We start from the raw sequence: 25,750 nt of genomic DNA, 5'->3' as shown, positions 1-25,750 counted from the left end.
GAGTAGACCTGGAACCAGCCCTTATATCCAGGTAAAAAAGCTACCTGGCCGGGAATCAAACCTGAGCCCTCCGGGTGAGAGGCAGGTAAGTTAGACTGCGGGACCGGCTTCAAACATTAATTACCACCACGTGAGTTAAAAATCTCGATACTTCATATTCAGTTCTACTGGAGAAACTTTGTTAGTTTTCTGTGAAAACTTCTTTCAGTTCAGCAACTTTGATCAGCCAAACTCTTCGAAAAATCTATTAACGCTGCACAAGTCAGTACGAGTGGGAAATGATACAAACTTTTTAAACATATTCTGCACAAATTAAACAGCTGCGGTTTTTATGACAGTTTAACACAAAAACATAAAATTCCCAGTCTTATATTAGGACCGAAACAGTGATAGGCAATCTCAAGACCTCCCATGACTTTATGTACGTAAGTTGCAACATCTGTTCTGGCCTCGATAAAATATAATCGTATACGATAATATTAAAATACTAGATTCGTGTTAAGAAGGAGCAGTTTCGATTCCTGCTTGAAAGCCGTGACTATACAGTGTCCTGAGGGAAGTGCCGAAAACCTGTTCGGCGATACAATCGAAAAAAGTGTAAATATAAACATCTAACCCTGGATATAATATGGATGTTTTACAAGTACGAACGTTTGACGAAACTCGTTCCGTCTTCAAGTAGAGCTGTCGAAATGCGTTCTTTCTCCTTCACATTGTTGTGGTCACTTTCTGCTTTATGATTTCTGATGATTTTCTAAACAATACTACCTGAATGCGATGCTAAGATGGTCCCTTATGCAAGTTCACCACCGATCGCTTTTCCAGTACAGTACTTGCTCTAATTATCGCAATGACGGGGCGTCAACGCCAAGATGTATAAGTATGCCGTAGAAGTCCTTTTGTGAGATACAGTTTCTTGAAAAATGCTTGATCGAGGATTTAGCATTGATGGGACTGAAATTTCTGGATGGTTGATCTAGGAAATCATTTCTTTGAGGATCGGATAATGCGGGAATTTTACTTCGTAATTTAATTAGAATGCTTGCGGGACCACGTAATTTGAACGAAAAATCTGGGAAAACGTAGTTTCCGGGAACGGATAATTGAGGTTCCACTGTACATTTTACCACCTGTATTATCTTTATCTTATGTTTCTTCCTTATCCCTGTATTTATCCAGCTTTCTTCTTATCCTACACTTCCCTCATCAAGACTTAAGATCGGTCAAGATGGCCCCTCATTGAGAGTTGATGGCCGCCCTCCTGATGAAGCTGAGAAGCAGAAACGAGCTTGTCAGGAGCTGAGAAGAGAGGAATGAAGAGACAGCCTATATATTTGAAGATAGCAGTATGTTAAGATGCGGAGATTGCTCTTGCAACTAAAGAATTTCATCTTTTGTTCCGTATTGACTCAACAATATTTAAACTAAATTCTTAAAAGTAATTAGTTTAAACAGATATTGTCCTTGTCCTTTTGTGTTTTTAGGTTTGTCCTTGTCTCCTCTCTCTGTGCTCCCTCTTCCCCACTGACTTGTCATTGTGTTTGTCCCATTTTGTGCTCCTTTTCTTGTTTCTCTTGACATATATGACTTGACAAGGATGTGTTGACTCTGTTAAATGTAACTTAAAAGCTTTCCAGTCTGTTGAACACATAAGTTAAATATAAATATTACACTATAACATACCTGTAAGAAAACAAAAACAAAAAATAAATACAAATACAAACTACTCGTATTAACCCTCTTGGAGCCAAGAGCCGATCTGGTCGGCCGCTCCCCATCAACTGGAAGAGGCCAGAGCTCCGCCTCCACTCCACTGCTGTAAAGTGCCAGGCCGTTTTCTGTGGAAATATATGTATTTTAAAATTCGCGTATATCTGCCGGTGTATAGCAAATACCGGCATGAAATTTTCTACATATCGACTACGTAGAATATGAAACTGGTTTGGAGAGATATAAAGAGTCAAAGACGTTTTATTGTTGATTTATAGTTGTCGATAACGTTTATATTTAGGAAGAGAAAAATATTTTCGCACTTTCTCTCTCAATATCTACTTTGAAAAAATAATTTACGATACAAAAGAATATACGTAATTATGTACAATGTATTTCTAAATACAATTCTATAGAATAACTAATTTGAAGGAGAAAAACAAAAATGTAAAACATAAAAATTCAAACATATGTCACTAGTAAAAACAAGACAATTTTACTCACCGATAAAATTCGCGTGTACGTATCGATGTTTGGCAAATACTGACAACAAATTTTCTACGTGCGGACAACACAGTATTAAAATAATTCTGAATTATTAAATAAGTAAAAAATAGTAGTTGATATTACAGTTTTTTGGTTTCAGAAAAAAAGTTTCTCGTTTTCGGTTGTAGTATATATTAGAAAAATAATTTTACAATACAACATAATTTACGAAATTAAGAAATGTATGGCACTAAAGTCGTGATTTGCTTTGACCTAATAAGCGACCGCTGCTCAGTTCGGTACCTGCAGTTTACGAGGTGAATCATGGTCAGTGGACGGATCCTCTCAGTAATTATTCTTGGTTTTCCAGACCGGGGTCGCCCTCTCACCCTCATATATCTCCTCAATTGCAATCACTTAGGGTCACTTAGATTGAGTGAACCTCGAACCAACCCTCAGGACCAGGCAAAAATACTTGACCTGGACGGGAATCGAACCCATGACCTCCGGGTGAGAGGCAGGCACGCTACACTTGGCTCGCGGAGACCGGCGGTGACTATAAGGTTTAGCAAAGAGTAAGTGAAAAGTAAATTGAAGTATGATATGGGCGGAGAATCAGACTGTAGGACATGTTTAGGTCCAAGAACTTCCTTGAAGGAAACTGGAGGTTGAGGAATGTTGTCAGGTTCATTGGGACAAATTTCCACAAAATGTTCTCCAGAGACATTATCATATTCGTTATCACTAGTTTCATCTACCACTATATTCAGAGTAGTGCTGTTAGACACAATTAAACGTCTCTTCTTTAGCTGCGGTGATTCTGCGGACATGTCCGGTATAATTTCGTTGCTACTCTCTGAACTAAATTCCCTATCGCTATCCGATAAATCATCCGCGTTAACTTCGCACTGTTCCAAATACTGCATTAATTTATTGTCATCAATACCTGCTGAAAAAATATCACGTGAACAACATGCCATTTTCCTGTCACAAATCCACTCACTGCAAGAAGCAATCTCTTACTGACCGGTTAGCGGTATTTGTAAACACAGGAAACGACTCTTGTGAAAGGTATAACACCCTCTTAGAACTGCTAAAGCAAGGCCAGGCACACAATAACGTGTAGCCCCTTTACTACAGGTTGTAACAAAAGTATGCACGTCACTATAGGTTGCCTCAAAATTATGTATATCACAGAATTTTAAGCCGACCGATGTAATCGGCTCTGGCAACTTCCGACTGGATTGTTAAAGGCCGACCAGATCGGCTCTGGCAATTTAAAGGGCGGATGCTCGCACTACCGCCTGGCACCAAGAGAGTTAAACAATGATGATGATGATGATGCTTGTTGTTTAAAGGGACCTAACATCGAGGTCATCGGCCCGTCGTATTAAACAAAGAATGATATGTAAATACTTAGGAACTTATCTTAATGATGTTCTCCTTTGTCTCTACTCCAGCATGCTGATGATGTACTTTCAAGAATGAAACATGTTTCTTAGTTTAATAGTATGTATTATTATTCCTTGTTTAACACTTTCAACACTACCATATTTTAGCATGGACCTTGGCAGTCAATTGCTTTTTTTTTCATGAATTTTAATACATTATTACACAACAGCAAAACATAGTACGTACCTGATTTTTCTACAATATGAAGGTATCAGCCATCTAAAATGAAGATGTTAATCAGGAAGTATATATCTAAAGTATCTTAATTATACTAGTTTCGTTAAAAACATTTTTAAAAAGTATGGAAAAAACTTTTACTTTCAAATTATACCAATAATCCTGCTCAAACAATAAAACTGAATCATTTAATGTGGCTAATTAAACCACAAATAAATGCAATTACTTTTTAAATAAAAAATTTACCTATTTAGGAATAGTTTGTTTTGATATGGTAGCCCTGAAAACATTGGGCTATGCACAGTCCAACCTCACACTCCTTGCATCACCATCTACTTTCTTTTCACGGTACAGGTGAATCATCAGCCTGCGCCTCTTCGTCTAAACGAAAAAAAAAAAGCCCAAATTTCTGGAAAGGTTTCTATTTCTGTCGTTTGTAATTGGAGTAAAATAATGCAGCTAAAAAATTGCATTCAAAAGTGATGAAACAAATAAAAATCTTGCCTGAACTATCACTATCATGTTATCATGTCATCTGGTTCTTTAGCAGAGTCTTCATCACTGTCATCTATTTCTGAACCCACTTCTCCCGATAAAATATCCAAGATATCACTATCATTGAGCCGGTGTGAGGATGTTTGTACAGTAACACAGCTGACAGCATGACAGATTTAGCGTCTCGGCACATCGAGTGCTTCAGTAGAGGTCACGGCAAGGAGAAACTACATTTTATCGTTTCAGCTTGAATTTCCGCATAACTGCTGCATTCTAGTGGACACTAGATAAACTATGACCTCCAAGCAAGGGATGGAAACCATATGGGATACATGCAGCTGCCTAGAAACACGCACGAAAATCACACTTGTATGGTATACGGGCGCAATCCACAACCAGTATAGCAGTGTGCCCGTGTCTCGTACGGGCGAAGTATTGAAAGTGTTAATAATGTGTTGTTTAACAGGTATATTATAGTGTAATATTTATATTTAACTTGTGTATTCGACAGACTGGAAAGCTTTTAAGTTACGTTTGACAAGGATGAATGTCATACTTCAGGCAATGAAAGAATTCAATGCAGGGAAAATATGTCTCAGTCCAGATGACAATATACAACATATTCTTCATATAACAAGTGTGTTCTTGGTTTAGCAAGTTGTTTTAGATTTTATTTCCTACTCTATTTCACACATAATTTAAACAATTATATTATTACATTTATCATTAGATTAAAAATCTTTCTTACTGCAGTCATTAGAGTTCGAACTCATGAGTTAGCCTTAGTATAACACAGTTAGACCAAGTTTTACTGCATTGCATACCTTCTTTCAGCTTACGCGTTGTATCTTGCAGCTGATTTTGAGTGGAATCCATTCGATCTTCAGCCAAATGTAACTGAACCTTGAGATCCTCACAATGTTGCTGCGCTGAATCTCTCTCATTGCGAACCTCCTCCAATTTATTTTCAAGGCGTATTCTGTCTTCTTCTGCTTTCTGTCTGCAATATAATTTTAAAATATCATTTAAATGAACCTTCTCATTTGATCTCCAGTGCCTTAACTATTACAGACCAAGAGGAATGTACACGGTACAAACCAGCATTATGTAGTTAAGAGCAATGTTATATTTTGAAGTCATATTTTTCTGTGCTGCAAATGCTAAATCGTAGGTAAAGTGAAAATTTTCTACTGGACGATACAATACATGTCTTGAATGTGTAACGTCAACCATATATTAACCTGTCAAGTGGTATATTTTGCTATAAGCGACAGTGCATATTATTCTGTAGGAGGTTGCAGCAAGCTGGCATGACAAGTATGAAGACCAAGGCAGCAGGTGACAAGACATGGACCACAGGCTCTGTTTTGAGATAAAGGAAGGACCCACTGTTGCAGCGTCATCGCCAGACACCATGGCAGAATAAACGAAAAGGACCATCAGGGCCAAATAATGTAGTGCTTGTGTAAATATCCAGCAGGGTGTGTAGTGTAAACAGTATAAATGTTTTAATCATGTGTTAGATAGAATTACTGTATAGTAGCTGCAGGTTGCGGAGAATAATTTGATATTTTTGTTACAATAGAATGAGTGGGTTTCAGTTCATTTCATTTCATTTCATCTCATTTCATTTTATTATTATTGTGATTTATTTTATTTCAGAGTTTTCATGTCATATCAAGTTTTACTGTAATGCATATGTATCTTCTTTCAGCTTACGCGTTGTATCTTGCAGCTGATTTTGAGTGTAATCCATTCGATCTTCAGCCAGATGTAGCTGAACCTGAGATCCTCACAAAGTTGCTGCGCTGAATCTCTCTCATTACTATTACTATTATTATTATTATTATTATTATTATTATTATTATTATTATTATGGGAATGACTTGTGTTGTGTCTGACAAAAGTAAATAGCCAATTAGGAATAAATAGGTGGGAGTGTCTTAACAAATACTGTCCACCTAACATAAAAGTAAAGTCAAGTTCTTGGGAAGATAATTTAAATTGCAGGCTATTGTGTTATGATGGAAAGAGTGAGTGTGTTTGAGTCTTGAGGATGGTTTATTCCAGTGTGAAACTAGTTAACTACTGAATTGTACAGTTGTCAAATTTGTTTGTGATTAAGGGTAATTGATTCATTGGAGATAATGGCATCCAGGTTGTGGGAGATCATTGGTTCCATGCTAAGTTCTGAGTGTATTTGTGAGATGAGGCTGTGCATGTTGAGTGTTAAATATATTTCTTTGTAAGTGTTATCGGATTTCAGGTGTTTGAATAATGTGGATTAGGAAACATCACTGGCAGTGATGAACAAATAGTATTGTGTTTTGATCGTCATGAAAGTTAACTTAATGCAGTGTGTTCATCTTATAATATCTGGAGAATGAAATTCATGATAGGAATGTCTTCAAATGAGTTGAAGGTTGGATTACCATCATTGTTATATGAAATCAAGGTAATTAATTGATATGGGATTTTAATGTATTCGTAGTGTGGCTAGAGATTATGCATAGGTGTGTGGATTATTATGAGAGTCGAGCGAGAAGGCCATTAAAGCAGGATTTATATGATAGGTTGACAGGCCTTGGGGTAATATGTATAAGCACTATATTCATTGTATGACTTGGTTTCGAGAGGCCAGGGTCTTTTAAAGGATGGAGCAATTGGATCTCCTGTAATGTGTTAACGCAAGTGATCTTCTATTTCGTTTATTTTCCATCGAGGAGTAATTCCAACAAGGTAGAGTGGCCCAATTTTTTATTTGCCATCGAGGTGTACTTCCAACAAGGTGGAGTTTTGTACTGAAGGAGTATCATATTTGATTGTATAGAAGCCTATTTGTTTATTTGCACCCATGCCTAAAGCTAATCAGTCGTGGTGAAATATTTGCATATCTTCTGAAATAATTTAAAGTGGAAAATTAGGTGAACTGACGAGAAGACATCATCTAAATACTACTGATGTCATACGAAAGGGATGGTGGTGATTGTTTTTACTTTCTTGTTACGTGGCTAGAACAGTGTTTGAGATTTAAATTCAAAGAGTCATTGTCAGTATGTGTGTACGATTTCTGCTGTGAAATGTGAGAGTGAAGTGGTATAATTTAGGTTTGTGTGAAAGAGGTGACATTATGTTTTACAGGTTGTGTGCACATTAGTGCTTTCTTTAAAAATGTGTTTGATTTACCATGTAAATATTTGTGAGTATGTGGCTATTTAAATCAATGCGTTTGGGATTATCTTTTGATGTTATACGTGCATTCTATTAGTTAAGATAGTGTGGACCCACTCAGAATTTAAATATATAAATAATTATTCTAATTTTCCTCATAGATGTTTGTGCAAGTTTTGTGTTAGAATCCTACTAGGATGTTGAGCATGGAGATGGCATAAGGTAACTCATCTTTCATAAAGTGATATAACACCAAAGCAGAATTAGAGTGTCAAATCATAATGTGCAAATTCATTTATTTTTATTTCATATAAGTTTGTCTTTTTTAACAAATTATTGTTATTTTAATCAACTGTTGCCCATAATTTATTGGATACCTTCACCCTGTTTTCCTTGTCTGTCTGTTGAAGTATATGATCCCCAAAATCCAGGCCACTGTGTGTGAACTGCACATGCTTGAGGTCGTGACTTTAGCCGGAGCAATACCAGATTTTAGTATATGTATGGGCACAGTAAACTAATCTATTTAGAATCTGCAAGGTAGCTGTGGTTCGAATCCTGACTAATGCAATGTGGGATTTTTGAAATTAAAGTCACATCCTAATAGTTGGGAATCCATGTACAACAAGACGATCTGTAGCTATGATCATGATATCAACAGTCATATAAAACTACAAACTTGTTGGCTTGCTTGTTAAGCCTCTGTGGTAGAGTCTGGTCAAGGTGTTGTAGTTAGTGAAATGGAATTGATCATCAGAAGAACCAAGAATTTTGACCAGGTAGGTCTACCATAGATCTATTTTTTCTGCAACAGGAATTTCTTTGAAAAGTACTAGGAGAGAAATAGAACAATTTTAGTCTATTTCTGGACAATGAAAAGGCATATGACCAAGTAGCATGCAAGTATATATGGGTATGTTTAAGACATAAGGAAGAACCAGATCATATCATACATAAGACAACTATATCGAGAAACGAAAAGCTGTGAGCAAAGCCAGGGAGGGCGATCTGGTTGGTTTGAAACAAAGAGTGACAAATGAAGAAAATGCAGTGGTATGGTCACGTGAAATGTAAATAGGACTCCAACAAGGAAGTTTTCTGTCCCCACTTCTATTCATTAATATAATGGATGAGGTAATTAAAGAAGTTAAGAGGAAGGACCAAACAAAAATGCCACGAATACTGTATACGAATAATGGAACAGTCCATCTGGGGGTTAGAAGTGATGAAATACATACTCTCAACAACGTTAAATATTTTGGTACCTTTGTTTCCTCAAAGAGTAACATAAAACAAGAAATTGGCAACAAAATACGAGCAGCTACCCAATTTTTTCACTCAGTTTGTCAAACGCTTAGGGATGAAACTGTCCAATCAACTCCTTTCTCCCTTCAAAGATTTGAGGAAAAGACTTGCTAAGTGTTACATTTGGAGCATAGCGCTGTATGGCGCAGAGACTTGGACATTGAGAAAGAAAGATGAGAGAAGATTGGAGGCACTAGAGATGTGGGTATGGAGGAGAATAGAAAGAGTGAAATGGGAAGACCGGGTAAGGAATGAGGAGGTATTACGAAGAGTTGGAGAAGAACGAAGTATGTTACAAACCATTAGGAGAAAAATGCACTGGATCGGACATTGTTTGAGGAGGGACTGTTTACTGAAAGAAGGAATAGAAGGAATGGTGAAAGGCAAACGAGGAAGAGGAAGGAAAAAATATCAAATGTTGGACAATATCCAAGGAAATAAATATTCGGACATGAAAAACTTGGCGCAGGACAGGCAACAGTGGAAGAGGTTCATCCCATGACAAGACCTGCCATAAGGCAGAATACCTAGATAGATAGATAGGGATGAAACATTTCCATTGCCTTCCAAGATAACCTGTACAAAACATATCTTGTACCAATCCTGACTTATGGATTGAAAGGAGCAAAATTGACCAGACCAGTCAATAATCATCTCCATGTAACCGAAGTGAAGTTCCTTTGTTCTTGTCTACAAAAGATGAGAAAGGATAAAATAAGAAATGAATATATAAGACAGCAACTTGGATTGGATAGAAGTCTGAATGAAACACTACAAATGAAGATTTTTTTTTTGCTTTATGTCGCACCATCATATGGGGACAATGGGATAGAACAGGTTTAGGAATGGGAAGGAAGCGGCTATGGCCTTAATTAAGGTACAGCTCCAGCATTTGCCTGGTGTGAAAATGGGAAACCACAGAAAACCATCTTCAGGGTTGCCAACAGTGGGGTTCGAACCCACTATCTCCCAGATGCAAGCTCATAGCTGCACGCCACTAACCGCACGCCAACTCGCCCAGTGACAAATGAAGAAAATGCAGTGGTACGGTCACGTGAAATGTAAACAGGACTCCAAGAGTGTACTTTGAACGGAATGTCACAGGCTAAAGAGCTCAAAGAAGATCTCACAGAAAAACACATTTTCAAGGACAATGAAAAGCGATGTGTGAATTGTCAAGATGTAATGGACCAAAGTAATGTGTGAATTATCATCATGTAATGGTCCAACAACTGCGGATGGATAGAACAAACTGGAAGATGCTCATGTATAACCACATCAGATATGCCAAACGACGACTCAGCATTTTCGTACCCTAAGAGGTACTACTGACATATGCAGCAGAGATCATGTAAGACAGCAACTAAGTATGTTTCGCCTGTTACTAGTTCCGAAACTTTGATTCATATAAATGGCAATTCCTGTAAAATATGTACAAAAAAAGTGATGAAAGGTATATTTTGTATAAACTGTAACTTCTCGATACATGAAAAAATGTGCTAAGGTAAATGTGACTTACTTTAAAGATAGTGATTCTTACATTTGCGTGTAGTGTACAAAGGACTAAATAAAACATCTTGAAAATGAACTTAAAACAAAAGATGAAATAATTAATGTGCTACGTCAGGATTTAGATAAACTCTCACAAAGGTTCTCTTCTTCCACTATGAATACTGGTGCTGGTGTTATCGGGACATCAAGTGAATTTGGTGACTTAACCTTTAATTGTACGGACAGTGCTGTGGACAGGCAATTTGCATGGCCCACATGGAGAACACAGAAACACAAGGGGAGGCCTAAATCCCAGCTCCAAGGAAATTCGAATGTTGTGACATTAAATACATTTTTCATCTTAGGTGATAGTAGTGATAAGACAGAATGTACTTCAGAGGTAAATGTACCGGAATTGCAAGTGAAAAATACGTCGAAAAGTAAGTCTACCAGTAACTTAAAATTTTCATCGTCAGAAAGTGTAGATATACCATATTTACTCGCATATTAGACCCCCTTTTCCCCTGTTTTCCCAACCATGACAGCCAAAAAAGTAAAGGGGGGTCCAATATGTGATAACGTCAAATTTTGTGCAGTGAACACATGACTTCTAGGCTATAAGGAGCTATAAATTGTACAAGTAAACATTCTACACTATTCTTCAACAAACTTATGAATGTATTTAAGTTATACTGGCTATTTTTAATGGAAAGCAGTATTCCTAAATGTAAAAAGATAATAAATGGAGAACATGACTTTTTTTTTGCTAGGGGCTTTACGTCGCGCCGACACAGATACGTCTTATGGCGACGATGGGATAGGAAAGGCCTAGGAAGTGGAAGGAAGCGGCTGTGGCCTTAATTAAGGTACAGCCCCGGCATTTGCCTGGTGTGAAAATGGGAAACCACGGAAAACCATCTTCTGGGCTGGCGACAGTGGGGCTCGAACCCACAATCTCCCGATTACTGGATACTGGCCGCACTTAAGCGACTGCAGCTATCGAGCTTGGTAAACATGACTTTTAGGCCTAGGCCTATTATAAAGTAAATATAGTCAGTTTTAATTACTCTTATATCACGTCATTCGCTACATCTCATTAATTCCCCAGATGAAGTTGATGTCAAGAAGGGCATAAGGTCATAAAAACTCACTAAGAAGATTCATCTTGCTTCATACTCAATCCCGTAGAGAAAAGGGATTATCATATTATGCAATATTGATACAAAATAACTTAATAGCCAGTCATTTGTCTCTGTCAGTTGAGCGGTAGGCCTACCACACAGTAAACCTGAGTAAACCTGATCACTGCTTTCATATGAATTATCGTCTTGCGCCGCCAAGCCCCGCTACCAGCATGTCGCCATTCCACATGATGTCATCTTCACTGCCATCTCGTCAGCCATAACAGCAGCAGCAGCATCACTGCAATCGAAAGCAGTCAAGGTCCTGTCTTTTTGAACCTTTTAAAAATAGTTTCATTCCTGACTATAGAGTCCAAACAGTGTGAATATATTCCCAAATGGTTTCTGGAGATGGTCTCTTATACTCCCAGTTGGTGTATGTGTAGCAGATGCCACTCCTTTCGAATAAAGCCGTGTAGAAAACGTGCCAAACCACCAGCTGATAACTAGCACATGTTATGAGTTGTACCTCTGAATGCAATACATAGTGACTCGAAGCATTCTTTTGATAACTGCGGCTGTTGAAAGCCAGACCCTTACTTTTAAGTATATTTCATGCTTGTTCTTTACTTTTATCACATCAGGATTTACCTGAAGAGCTGTAAATGAAATAAGAGAGACCGCATTGTTTATGTTAGGTATGCTATCTCCCGGATAGTGCCAAAAGTTCCATGACGGAAAGAATAAAAATAAATAACAGGAAAGTTTGCCGAATTTATGGATATCTACAGGTGTGGCAGAGCATTTTATCATCATGATGTTTACTTTTGTACGTTTGTTGTCTCCATTTTTTATTAACTCATACCCTAGTATGTTTTGTTTGGCATCTCCGAAAATCGTTAAAAGTAAGCGGAAACATAAAATTAGTATTATTTATTTATTATTCGCTAATCGGCCAACTGGGGACAATGATAAGTTTCGCTATACATTCTGGCATTGACTCAGTTTTCGATAGATCCAATAGGTTTTCATTAGTTCGCTGTATTGAGCATGGCGTTCATCCAACCACTTTGCACCAGTTGTCCACTTCACATCCCGGAAAGTCCCAAAAGTCACAATGCTCTTTCTGAAGAAGTCTTGTTTGTGCGTATTATTATTATTATTATTATTATTATTATTATTATTATTATTATTATTATTTGTTAGGTACATTAGCTAGTAAAACAATCATTATGATTGGGTAGTTTTCATCATGTTTTAAACCTACTTCTCTCCAAAAAATACCTATACTGGCCCGAGTTACGAGATATTAAACGATCACTATGTTAATGATCTCGCCTGCTATATTAATAGCAACAACCGTGAATATTTCTCAACTAAAGTAAACTTGTTTCCTCATCCCGACGTGGTGCAGCTCTTTTTGACATGCCCCCAGTGGAGGGGAGTAACATGTTCCATTTTTACCACATATCAAACTCCCAGCCATTCATAAATTTCTGGTAGTACAGTATCGGTAATCTAACTCAGACTTCCGAAAACAGCAGCTAATTGTGTTAACCATTACGCTGGCGGACATTCTTAACTACAAAACACAGACATATAGCATGACTGATGCATGTCTGCAATGCGCAGGTCGGACACGAAACTATTCACCTATTTGTGCGATGTCATCAGAGCTGCTCTTAACTGCTTCGAAGCGAAATTGTTGTTTTTCTCTGATGAATTACGTTGGGGGGGTCTTGTATGCAAGATTTAATTTTTTAAATTTTCTTCGTCTCAAAAAGCCAGGGGAGGGGGGGGGGGGGGGGAGGAGGGGAGTCGAATATGCCAGGGGGTCTAATACATGAGTAAATACGGTAAGTGTTTTCTCAGATAGTCACGGTCGGGGCGTAGCTATGAAAATTAATAACTTAAATAAAATTTTCCATGCTCATGGTAATGTAAAACCAGGTGCAAAATTTAATCAAGTTGTGAACCCACTGAAAATGAGTGATGCAAATATGCCCACTGAAACAAAAAATAGGCCTAATTTCATGGTGTTGATGGCAGGAGCAAATAATGTGCAAAGTTGTTCATAACAAATTTAATCAATATACTGCAAATTACTGCAAATCTTATTGTGACCATCTGTCCTCTCAGGTATGACCTTCCAAGTTGGTCATGTGTGAATACAGAACTTAAGAAAACAAATGATCATATAAAATACTTTTGTAATAAATTTCATAATGTCAAGGTAGTAGACCCAGGTAATTATGATAGAAACTTATTCACTAACCATGGTATGCACTTAAACAGTACAGATAAAGAAAAATTGGCTATAGATATTAGTAATGATATTTTAAATAGTATACACGTAGGTAAATATCAGTTAGAATATGATTTTGTGTGTAGACCGGGGAACTTTGTTGTAAGGCCAAGTTTGTGAGGAAAACTTGGCCAAAAGCAAAAACAGTTACAGTCAAAAATCATTATCTTGACCACCATTCAAACACAAGTGTTCATTCAACTATAGCTCGCTCCAAACTTAAAGGAATTTGTTATGACAACAAAGTTCCAAAAACCAAACACGGTAAGCTGTATATGGCTCACATTATATACAATCTATAAGGACCTCTTTCAATGAATTAGATATAGTTTGTGCTGAATCTGCTCTACATATTATATCAATTAATGAAACACTGGCTTACTTTTGCTGAGCTAAATTTTTATACTACCTGTGGTTATAAATTAGGCTCAGCACACTGTAGAAGATCACAGTTAAGGTTATGGTGGCTTGATCTTTGTAAAGGAAAACATCCCTTTTCAGAAAATTAGGTTAAAAATGTTAGGATTGACACTAATTTTGAGGTATGTATAATGTAACAAATGTAAGTCGACACTGAGAAGCATGGCTTCATTCTTAACAAACAGATTTTGAGGTATGTGCAATTAAACTTCTAAAATATGATGTGGTTATAATATCAGTATATACTGCTGGAAGTGAACAATATAATTTTTTTACATAATTCAGAATCCTTCTTAGAGTCATTTGTAAACAGTAAAGTCAAATTTTTTAACCTAGGAGACTTTAACATCTACATTAAGAAAGACATACCTACTAGTCCATAAATTTGTAAATCTACTAAGGTCATATGTTGCATTTTTGTACTGGTATTTTTGTACTGCCGGTGGCTCCAAGTAGCTTACGCAGTGGCCTCCACGGTATGCACTAGCCATGCGTCTTGGTTGGTGTGCTATTTACCAAATGATGAGCCCAACTTAGCACACTGGGGCGAAACGTTGGCAACCAGGAATGAGTTAGCTGGAAACTTTATAATGTCCACTAATGGACCATTTATATTGGTATTAATGGAGATGTATCGTATAGGCAGTGTTAATGTATGTTCTGTTGCTGTTAGGTCCTTTTGGGGGATTGGGATATCTGTGGTCATCTGCCCCATGTTCTGGTGAGTACGGAAATGACCTGAAAACCTGTGACAGTGCGGAAGCTCTAAGAATGTGTGATATGATTATTCGAGTGTAAGGTTGGGATAGGCGCTCCCAGACGTGAAATACAGTATGATCCCCGTTGTGCATAGCGTAAAGGTAGGAGGAAGATGGCACAATCGTTTTGGTGTGTACGTAAACAATGTTCTTTATATCAACGAAAGAATGCATGGGATAGGATGTCCAAATGAGTAGTGTTGGAACTGAACTATCGAAGCACATCAAACGTTTTGTTTCAAACGAATAATGGGCATGTTATAAAACTAAATACATTAAATGTATCTATATTTTGTGCTTCCTGCCAGGCAGAGTGGCTCAGACGCTTGAGGTGCTTTCTGACCCCAGCTTTGCAGGTTCAATCCTGGCTCAGTTCAGGGGTATGTGAAGGTGCTCAGATACGTCAGCCTTGTGTCAGTAGATTTACTGGCACGTAAAAGAACTCCTGCGGGACTAAATTCCGGAATCTCGGGGTCTCCGTAAACCGTAAAATAGTTAGTGGGACGTATAGCAAAATAACATTAATAAAGATGATTGGTCCAAGTAACCGACCTCTTACTACACCCATCCAGGTATTAATTGAGAACCGGTGCTCGAAGTTACCTTGATGTACTACGCAGGGATGTTTCACAGCTCATGAGTGAGTGTTGTGCATATTAAACATTTTTTGTCGTGTGAAAACTGCCTCATCTATCACAAATACACCCGACAGAAAGTCTGGATTGCATGCTAGATAATTCAACCAGCGGCAGAAATCCACTATTGATTCGTAATCATCATCGAGCTCGATAGCTACAGGCCAGTATCCAGTATTTGGGAGATAGTCGGTTCGAACCCCCACTGTTGGCAGCCCTGAAGATAGATTTCCGTGGTTTCCCATTTTCACAGCAGGCAAATGCTGGGGCTGTACCTTAATTAAGGCCACAGCCGCTTCCTTTCCGATCCTAGCCCTTTCTTTCCCATCATCGCCATAAGACCTATCTCTGTCGGTGCAACGTAAAAAGAGGGTAATCAGCCAGTGAGAGACACTGCGTCCATTGAATATGGTAATGATGCATTCGCTCTTCATGCAGTGTCCTACGCAAGGTCCAAGTTGGAACACCAACGGCATGTGTGATACTATGCGTACTGCACCCGGGATCATCATCTACGATTGTCTGGATGTCTTCTTCCGGGCCTAGGATTGCACGTGGCCATTCAGGCCCTCGCTTTTCACAGTGTGATGTAACACAACCAGTACCGCGAACACACTGTCTTACAACAAGTATCGTTGCTGGATTCGGCACCCGTCTGTTGCGAAACTTTTCCTGATAGATTCGCGGAGCGTGTTCCATATTCAGTTGTGCCTCACCATACGCTAGTGGCATATCAAGGTATTGGTGGTTTTCATACATTGGCATTATTCAAACACTACTACTACTACTACTACTACTACTACTACTACTACTACTACTACTACTACTACGTAACTTGCATACGACTATACTGAAAGTCAACTCAGGAGCCGAGGAAAAGTATTCTTCCTCACGTGAGCACGTCCCCTGTTCCCCATTCCCGTCTCGGTTCTCCTTCTCCTTCTCCACCACAACCAGCTTATTAAGGCGGAAACACACTACTGTCACTTCACGTGAACTCTCGCTGAGCTGAGACAGCGTGGAGGGGAGGATGATGATGTCACTGCATGTGGCGTGAAGACAGGAAACACACTGTCCACACGTTCGCAGATCACAGTATACTTTGTCCGATGGCATGCTACGATAGTACATCCAGTTCATCAGATTCTGATGATCTTTTAATTACCTGTGCTCTTTCTGTTGCCATGAGTATTGTCTGTCGCAAATGACAGTGGGTACATGAAACTAATTTGTGGAGGGAAGAAAAGGGTGAATACCATAATTTAGTAAGGGGGCTAAATGGGCATCCAGAAAGATTTCAGATTTACTTCAGGCTGAACAAAGATGAATTCAACTACTTACATAATCTCAACAACGATGAAATTTTTGGCCGAAGTACGCTCTCCATTTGCAAATGATTTGGAGGAATCCTAGATAGGAGGCTTTTCAGATACAAGAAAATTTCAAAAATCATTCAACTCGCCTGAAAGCTCTGTGTCATGGCAATTACCAATCGTTTGTCGTGGAAGAATACATTGAACAAAGAAGAAAAGAACTGTGTGGTAGTAAATGGATCAAACAATAAATATTTATTCATTGATCGCAACAGGATAATTTGTATTTATCATTTCTGTAGTATGTAAATTATTATTAATATTATTATTATTAGTATTATTATTAGGGGCTGCCTGACCGAGGTGGTAAAGGCGTGCTCGGTTCGCCCGGAAGGACAAGGGTTTGAATTGCCGCCAGAAAGTCGTAAAATGTAAGAAACGAGATTTCCACTTCTGGAGATGCACATTAACTCTTCGCCCGCTCTGGGTGGAAACACACATGTATATATATGTTCCATTTGAAAATCGCGGGTTTATTAGCTGAGGAGGTACCCAAATATGCTCAGAGATGGCAGGAACTGTTCTCTCAACTCTTCCGGTGAGGGAAATCCCTGCAGTATCTTGCTGAGTTTGTTCTCCTGTTTGTGGGAGTTACGGAATACATACGTTGCGTGACACAGTTTTGTGTGTACTTCTTACATATTTTCGCGGTTTTCCAGTAAAATGGCATTACAAAAATGGATCAGTGACACAGACATAGTGTCAATATTGGATGATTCGGTCAAAGAAGTGTCTGATTTTAGTGAATGTGAGTCTGAGGACGAAAATTCTTTCTCCAGCTCATTTGAGTCCAACAACGACACAAGTGACGCTGACACAGATAGCGACAGAGCGGACGACTGGACGGACGTGAGTAGTAGCGACCCTGGGCCAACAAATATTATTCCCGTTCGTAATATTGATCAAGGGCCAATATTATCATCACACTTTGATATTGATAAGTCCCCTGTAGAATATTTTCATCTATTTTTTGATGATGAAATATTTGGTGATATTCTCAGTGAAAGTAAATTACATGGGGACAAAAGGAAAATACAGGCACCACCGACCACAAAAAGAAAGCAGAATGAGAGATTGGCATCACCCAACATTGCGTGACATAAAGGCATTTATTGGAGTCTGGACGATCCATCACATTGACACTTACAAATTCAGGGTATTATTTGTGTACAGCATAAGTTCAACTGGTATGGCTACTTTCTGACAGATTTTTTCACTTTTTGATGGACAAAGACTAAAAATTAAACCAAAATATAATTGAAAGTAGTTTTTTGTACATATATTTCATAATAGTGGGCTACAGTGTACTTCAAGTTAACCACTGTCACATCATAAAGTGGAGTGTGCCTTGTGCCGTTTTTCCAATGAAAAGTTGATTTTACGATTTTTATTTCGCCTTCAACCCACTTCAAATTTGGATTTCCACTCCTAAACAAGGTATGTGGTATATTTAGACATATTTTCATTGTTTTAGTAAACTTCCCATAATTTTGCATGCATTTTAATTTTTTTATTTTCTTTGCCGCCTACGGCCATAAATGACCGCCGCCCGCAAAGAGTTAAAAATGAGTACCAGGTTAATTCCTGGGGGCAAAGGCGGCCGGGCATAGAGCTAACCACTCTACCACACCAAATGCTGAGGTTACAGATAGTGGTAGCCTTTACCTTCCACCCTTCCAAGGGCCTTCATGGCCTGTACGGAGATGACTTTGCTTATTATTATTATTATTATTATTATTATTATTATTCACTACTCGCCAATAATGTCTGCCCAGAAAACACTTCTCATCGTTTATACAAGTAACTATGGATCTCAACAGTTGTATAACGTCCTAAATATGACATTTTAAAATTGGCTTTACGTCGCACCAATACTGAGAGGTTTATGGTGGCAACAGAAAAGGGATAGGAGTGGGAAAAGAGGTGTCTAAAGGTACAACCCCAGCATTTTCCCGGTGTGAAAATCGGAAACCACGGAAAATCATCTTCAGGGCTGGCGACAATAGAGTTCGAATCTACTATCTCCCGAATGCAAGCCCACAGCTGCGCGCCCCTAATCGCACAACCAACTTACTCTAAGCTCTAATATCGGGCTGAATAGCTCAGATGATAGAGCACTGGCCTTCTGATCCCAACTTGGCAGGTTTGATGGCGATTCAGTTTGGTGGTATTTGAGGGTGCTCAAATACGTCAATCTCATGCCTGCAGATTTACTTGCATGTAAAAACCCTCCTGTGCTAAAATATTCTGGCACCTCGACGTCTCCAAAAACCATAAAAAATAGAGGAACATAAAAACATTATTATTATTATTATTATTATTATTAATAGTAGTAGTAGGTCCCAGGAATTAACCTGGGAGGAGTCCATGTGGCTTTTGTCATCACATGGCTCTGGGCAAATGGGAGTGAAACGCGTCGTTGCTTGTCATCTGCAACTATAACATATTGGGTTCAGCAAGAGAACCCAACTTAGCCTCTTTCACTCCAACTCCAGCATGTAACCTACAAGAGGTGTCCCTGTTAAACCGAGCAACCCAGTGGAAGGTTGGGTAACCAATCCCAGCGGGAAACTGGGTCGGTGAGCCGATCAGTGCTGGTGGCTTCAAGGCTTACAACCTTGATAGTTAAAAACCCGTTACCTTTTAGGTAACCACCATTACGACTCTCGTAATACTCGAAACATGGAGACGAAGAATATTCAGAAATGTACCCCAGGTGGTAAACAATCCACCCCCACACAGTCTGGGGCAAGCAGGTCATCGGATTCTGGGGAACCTGCACCTTCATGCTTCCCACTTCTATCTAATTCTGCTAAACGACAACCAAAGAGAAACATCGAGTACTTTGCTACAATAAATATTAATTCCCTACTGAAGGTAGGTAAGCTCAAACAAACGCTTGACGTGCTGGAAAAGTACAAGGTTATGATAGCAGCGCTACAAGAGACTCGGTTTACCGACGAGGATACAATAGAGTCCGGAGTGTACAGAATCTACAAGGGGAAACCTGGTGAAAGAGTTATCAAGACACTTCCACAATTTGGTACTGGGTTCGCGGTACACCACAAGATGGTTGACCATATTTTAGATTTCACTTCACCTAACGGAAGGACCTCCGCGTTATCCTTCAGGTCTCGTAATAGAGCATACACAATCGTAAATTTCCACTCACCCACGAATGACACAAACAGTTCAAACCTGGAAAATGTAGAACAATGCTGGGCCACCTTAGAAGAAACTCTAGATATGATCCCTTCCCACCATTCCATCATACTCATGGGAGACTTCAATGCACAAGTCGGTAAGGAGTGGAAGTACCGGAAGATAGTAGGCCATTATCCAGCCCATAAGAGAACAAACAGAAATGGAGAACGTCTCATTGAACTCTGTGACAAGTACAACTTAGTCCTGAAATCAACAGCCTTCAAACATCTACCTAGAAAGGCCAAAACATGGAGGAGTCCAAATCCTATGCTTGGTGAATTCCAGTTAGACCATGTTGCTATAGCACGGCAACGTCATACAGACATACAGAATGTCAAGGTATTACGAGGAGCCAACATAGATTCTGATCACTACCTTTCACTTGTTAAGATTAATATGCAACCCTTTAGAAAAACACCAACTCTCCAAAGTAGTCGTAAGATACCCAGGTTCAACACTCTGCGACTGCACGATGAGGATTGTGATTTTCAGGATACCCTCAGGAAGAATACAGAGAAAGAAGGATGGCCTGCCTTACAAAAGGCGTTGCTGGATGCCGCTCAAGAAACTATCCCTGCCTCATCAACCAAAGGCAAACACCCATGGTGGAGTTCAAAGTGTGATGAGGCTATAGAAGAAAGGCGTAAAGCCTGGACTAGGTGGAACCAACATAAAACTGAAGCCAATTATGAAGCCCTCCTCATGCAAAGAAAAGCTACAGCTAACACCATCCGCAGTGCCAAGAGAAATTACCTCAGGAGCCTAATGCAAGAGGCATAATTTTCAGAGAAACAACTCAAGAGACCTGTACAAAGGACTTAAGAAGCAAACGACCCAGTACACAGCTCCTACCCTCATCCTCCACGGGCCAGATGGAAAACTTCAACTGAACAATAAAGACTGCATCAAAACTCTTGCAGATTATTTCCAGAAGCTACTAAACGCAGAGGAACCTAAAGAAAAGCTTATTTTCCATGAGCCTTCACACAGGAACCCTGATTCTCAACCACCTACGAGAGAAGAAATAAAGGAAATCATCGCTGGTCTCAAGAACAACAAGGCTTCAGGTGAAGACGGTATAGTTGCCAAGATGTGGAAACATGCAGATGACCAGTCTTTGGAGAGCATCCATCAAATCATAAAGGACATATGAACAACAGAGTCCCTACCCGAAGGATGGACGTCTGCCGTGATTCACCCCCTCCACAAGAAGGGAAGTAAGACAGATCTCAACAATTATAGAGGTATTTCCTTGTTACAAATTACCTACAAGATCCTCTCTGTAGCCCTGCTTAATAGAGTCACCACACAGCTAGACTCACAGTTAGGTGAATACCAAGCTGGTTTCCGTAAGACTAGATCTTGTCCAGAACAGATACACAATCTTAAGACAGTTCTCAATTACAAAAGCCGAGGTGGACATCCCTGAGTGGTGGTCCTAGTAGATTTTCAGAAAGCTTATGACTCTGTGGACAGAGACACCCTTTTCTCCATACTATGGGAACTTGGTCTGGATGGGAAGACCCTACGATTGATTCAAGCCACTCTGAGGAACACGACATCCAAGGTCAGGTTCAGAGGTGAACTATCTGAAAGCTTTCCAATCAGAACAGGAGTTAGACAGGGTGATGGTCTCTCCTGCATTCTCTTCAACTGTGTCCTGGAAAAGATCATTAGAGAATGGAGAACTATGCTACCACCGGGAGCTGGACTGAAGCTTGGGTACAAGAGAGACAACCTCACTGTCCCGTGCCTAGCCTTTGCCGATGACCTCATTCTACTGGCAAACAATATAGAGGAGGCTACCTACAACTTACAGAGTCTGTATTGTGTAGCAGTGAAGACTGGTCTGAAAATCAGCATCCAGAAGACTGAATTTATGACCAATATCAAGGAGGCCCCTTCTACAATTCCTCTCACAGATGCTACCATACGAAAAGTACCTGCGGTTAAGTACTTGGGAGAATGGATCTCTGCGAATCAGAGCGAGAACCCAGCCATAGATGCCAGATGTACCAAGTTTGAAAGGGCTTATCACTCGTGTCGTAGTATCTATTCATCTAAGTGCCTCTCCAAGAACCTCAAGCTCAGACACTACAACTCGGTAGTCAAACCATCTGTTCTGTATGCTTCTGAGTGCCTTGTAATGGCTAGGAAGGGCCCACTCAGAAAGCTGGAGTTAAAAGAGAGGAAGATCCTGAGGAGGATATTAGGACCAATCAGAGAGGAAGGAGGCACTTACATAATCCGTCATAATAATGAACTGTATGAACACCAGGAGGACATCGTCACGTCTATAAGGAAAAGGCGCCTGACCTTTTATGGACACTTGGCCCGTCTGGATTCCGAAAGACTCACCAAAAGGATATTCACAGTAACAGGAAGAGGCAAGGCTTCTAAGAACAAATGGATCACGTCAGTTAAGTCAGATATGGAACAACTAGATATCCCACCGGGACAAACTCATGACCGACTACTGTTCCGTCAAGCCATCCGACACGGAGTTTTCCCAACGTCCCTTACAAGTAAGAAGACTACAGGAACTAAGTGGACCGAGGAGAGAAAGCTGGCTCATAGTCAGCAAATGAAGGAGTATTGGAAGAAGAAGAAAGCAACAACTTTACCCAAGAGTAGATACGAGCCCCGTGGTCCTCAGTAGGCCTAAACGACAAAGAAAGAGAAACAGTAGTAGTAGTAGTAACATTATTATAAAGGAGCGCTAATTAAACAGGTCAATTACAGTAATCATTTTACCTACATATTGGCACCTACTGTCCAATAATAAGCTTTCTATTACAAATAACCGTCAGCACTTCCATAGTAACTCTTCATCCTTCGAGCAATGTTCATGCATGGATGCAACTACGGTTTTTGAAATTTGTCTCATTAATAACAATTTCACTGAATACTTATAGCCTTTCTTTTCAGTGTCCACCATATTTTTAATGACCTGAAAATATTATGAACATAGCATAGGCAACTCGCAATGTCTATTGTCAGAAATTCAACGTAGACTGTCACAATAACAGCACAGAAATGTTGCACCCACTTTTCATTAAAAAAGAAAAAACTATTTGCTTAACGTCGCACCGACAGAGATAGGTCTTACGGCGACGATGGGATAGGAAAGGCCTAGGAATGGGAAGGAAGCAGCCGAAGCCTTAATTACGGTACAACCCCAGCATTTGCCTGGTGTGAATATGGGAAACCATGGAAAACTGTCTTCAGGGCGTCCGACAGTGGGGTTTGAACCTACTACCTCCCGGACGCAAGCTCAAAGCTGCACGCCCTAACCGCACGGCCAACTCGCCCGATCCACTTTCTATTAACTCATTAACTATTTCCCTTCATTTTTGTCAGCTTGGATCGCTGAGTAATGCCATTGACATCTTATAAATCACACACAACTGCACAACACTTGATTCGCATGTATATGCTGGTATGAATATTCAACGTTACATACTGTACATAATGAGTACAAAATACCACTCGGTGGGAACAGAGAAGGTACAAGTGTGGATACTTCGGTAAGGATTATGCGTACTTTTCCCACAAAGTACCCTAGACCGGTTTTCAAGTAAAGCAAGTGGCCTGGCACGTGAGTCAGCCTCCCCTACTCACAAAGCGGTTAGGGGAAGACCACAACAACATGAGTTGGCCTACAATAAGAAACAGGTTCAATGACCCCTATACTCTGCTACTGTACCTCCACTACACGAGGACAGAATGACATAACCGGCGTATCCTACTACGGCCATTCAAAACACATTAGGTCCTGAAATATCTGGCTCAGTTATGGGAAAACTAAAAGGACAAGGTAAAAAGTACATAGCATATATTCTGAGATGTATTTTTCTTTACAGCCTAGCAAAATATCTGCATGTATACCCATAACAACCTGTATATATAAATATAGTAATCTGTTATATGTCAAAAAAAATTTGCAATATTATAAACAACATTTGGAATTACATGAATGTAATGCCAGAAGTCACTCTAGGTTAGATTTACCTTAATTTAGATTAAGCATATGTATAAATAGCCATTTATAATTGCAACATAAGTTTTTTAATAATCATCCAAGTATTCTTGCGGAAGCTTCAATAAGTAAATTTAAAATTGCCATTACAACATGGATAACTTCAAAGGTTTTTTTATGATATAAATGATAGATTTTGGTGATCTTAAAATGAAGTGATTATGTGAAATTATTATTTTGTACATGTGAACTTAATGACGAAGCCTACTGTAACTACGTTACTTAATGACTAATAAAGAATCTTGAATGATGAAACAGCTGTACTGGCTCACCATTTACTTGAACTTGTAATGGGTACCATATGTATTCTTAGTGAACATCAATATTTTTGTTTTAATGATACTGGTTTTCATTCCATAGACCATTCATCAATAATACATTTACAGATATAGAACCACACTTTCTACAAGTTACTTTTACAAACAAATGAACAATTGTGTGCATGGGTATAATATAAGAATGAAATAAAAGTCAATCATATCCATATACGGTAGTGCTCTATTCCCTTTGCATGTTGGTGGATTTGCAAATAGTGTTAAGCCAAGAATGAGTAAAGAAGATTACATAGGATTGCCATTCATTTCTCTTTGGGTTACAACACTGGTTCCTTCAAACCTGGTCACTTATTAAGGAGAACACCATATTCATTGGGATAATTATATTAATGAGTAGAGCCTGGATTTCCACGCACTATTCACATCTCAAAATATGCATGCACTATCATATGGGAAAACATGCCCAATAAACTGGAAAACATGCACTATCAAAATTCAGCTCCTTTTGAAACATTGTACTAGGACGGTTTGAAAAGTTCTTGGAGTCACCACTAGATGTCAGTGCTAGAGCAACGAGGTTCCCGTGCAATAATCACACATCCTTTGTGAGTGAACACGTGGCGTGTCAGTGCTCTAGCTGCAGGAGTATGGTAGTGACGACTCTTTGTTGTTGTTCCCGCGTAGTGATTTGTGACAATGGAAAAAACTGAGATTCGAGCAGTGATTAAATACTTTGTAAAGAAAGGTATGAAAGCAAAGGAAATTCATGCCGACTTTCAGAACACACTGGGGGACTCTGCACCTTCATTTTCAACTGTTGCCAAGCGGACCAGTGAGTTTAAATTTGGTCGGGAGAGCTTGGATGATGATCCGCAAAGTGGACGGCCAAAAAGTGTTACAACCCCAGAATTTATCGTAAAAGTGCATAAAATGGTCATGGAGAATCATCGACTGAAAGTGCGGGAGATTGCTGAAGCTGTAGGGATGCCTTCCGAATGGGTATATTATATTTTAACCGAAGAACTGGGCATGAAAAAATTATCCGCAAGATGGGACAATAAATGCACCAGATTGGAAATGTCCGAACAAAGTCTGGCCCGTTTTCAGTGCAACCAACAAGATTTTTTGTGACTACAGATGAAACTTGGGTCCACTACTATACCCCAGAGACAAAACAGCAGTCAAAGCAGTGGATACATGCTGATTCACCACCACCAAAGAAAGCAAAGGCAGTGCGTTCGGCCGGAAAGGTCATGGCCTAAGTTTTCTGGGATGCAAAAGGCATTCTCCTGATAGATTATCTTCCTACTGGCCAAACAATTATGGGACAATA

The 25,750-nt window shown here is 39.3% G+C and overlaps 1 protein-coding gene across 1 annotated transcript in view; it reads right to left on the bottom strand.

The window, feature by feature from the left end:
• Root (ciliary rootlet coiled-coil, rootletin) overlaps positions 1-25,750 on the bottom strand; it is a 461,920-nt gene that overhangs the window by 188,451 nt on the left and 247,719 nt on the right. Inside the window, exon 19 of the mRNA XM_067137854.2 lies at positions 5,145-5,320. Within this exon, the coding sequence (XP_066993955.2) occupies positions 5,145-5,320 (176 nt within the window). The remainder of the gene's footprint in view (positions 1-5,144; positions 5,321-25,750) is intronic.

The sequence above is a fragment of the Anabrus simplex genome, chromosome 1 (genome assembly GCF_040414725.1).
Source record: "Anabrus simplex isolate iqAnaSimp1 chromosome 1, ASM4041472v1, whole genome shotgun sequence".
NCBI classification, from domain to species: domain Eukaryota; kingdom Metazoa; phylum Arthropoda; class Insecta; order Orthoptera; family Tettigoniidae; genus Anabrus; species Anabrus simplex.
The sequence above is the reverse complement of the archived record's forward strand: the minus strand, read 5'-3'. Positions and strand labels throughout refer to the sequence as shown.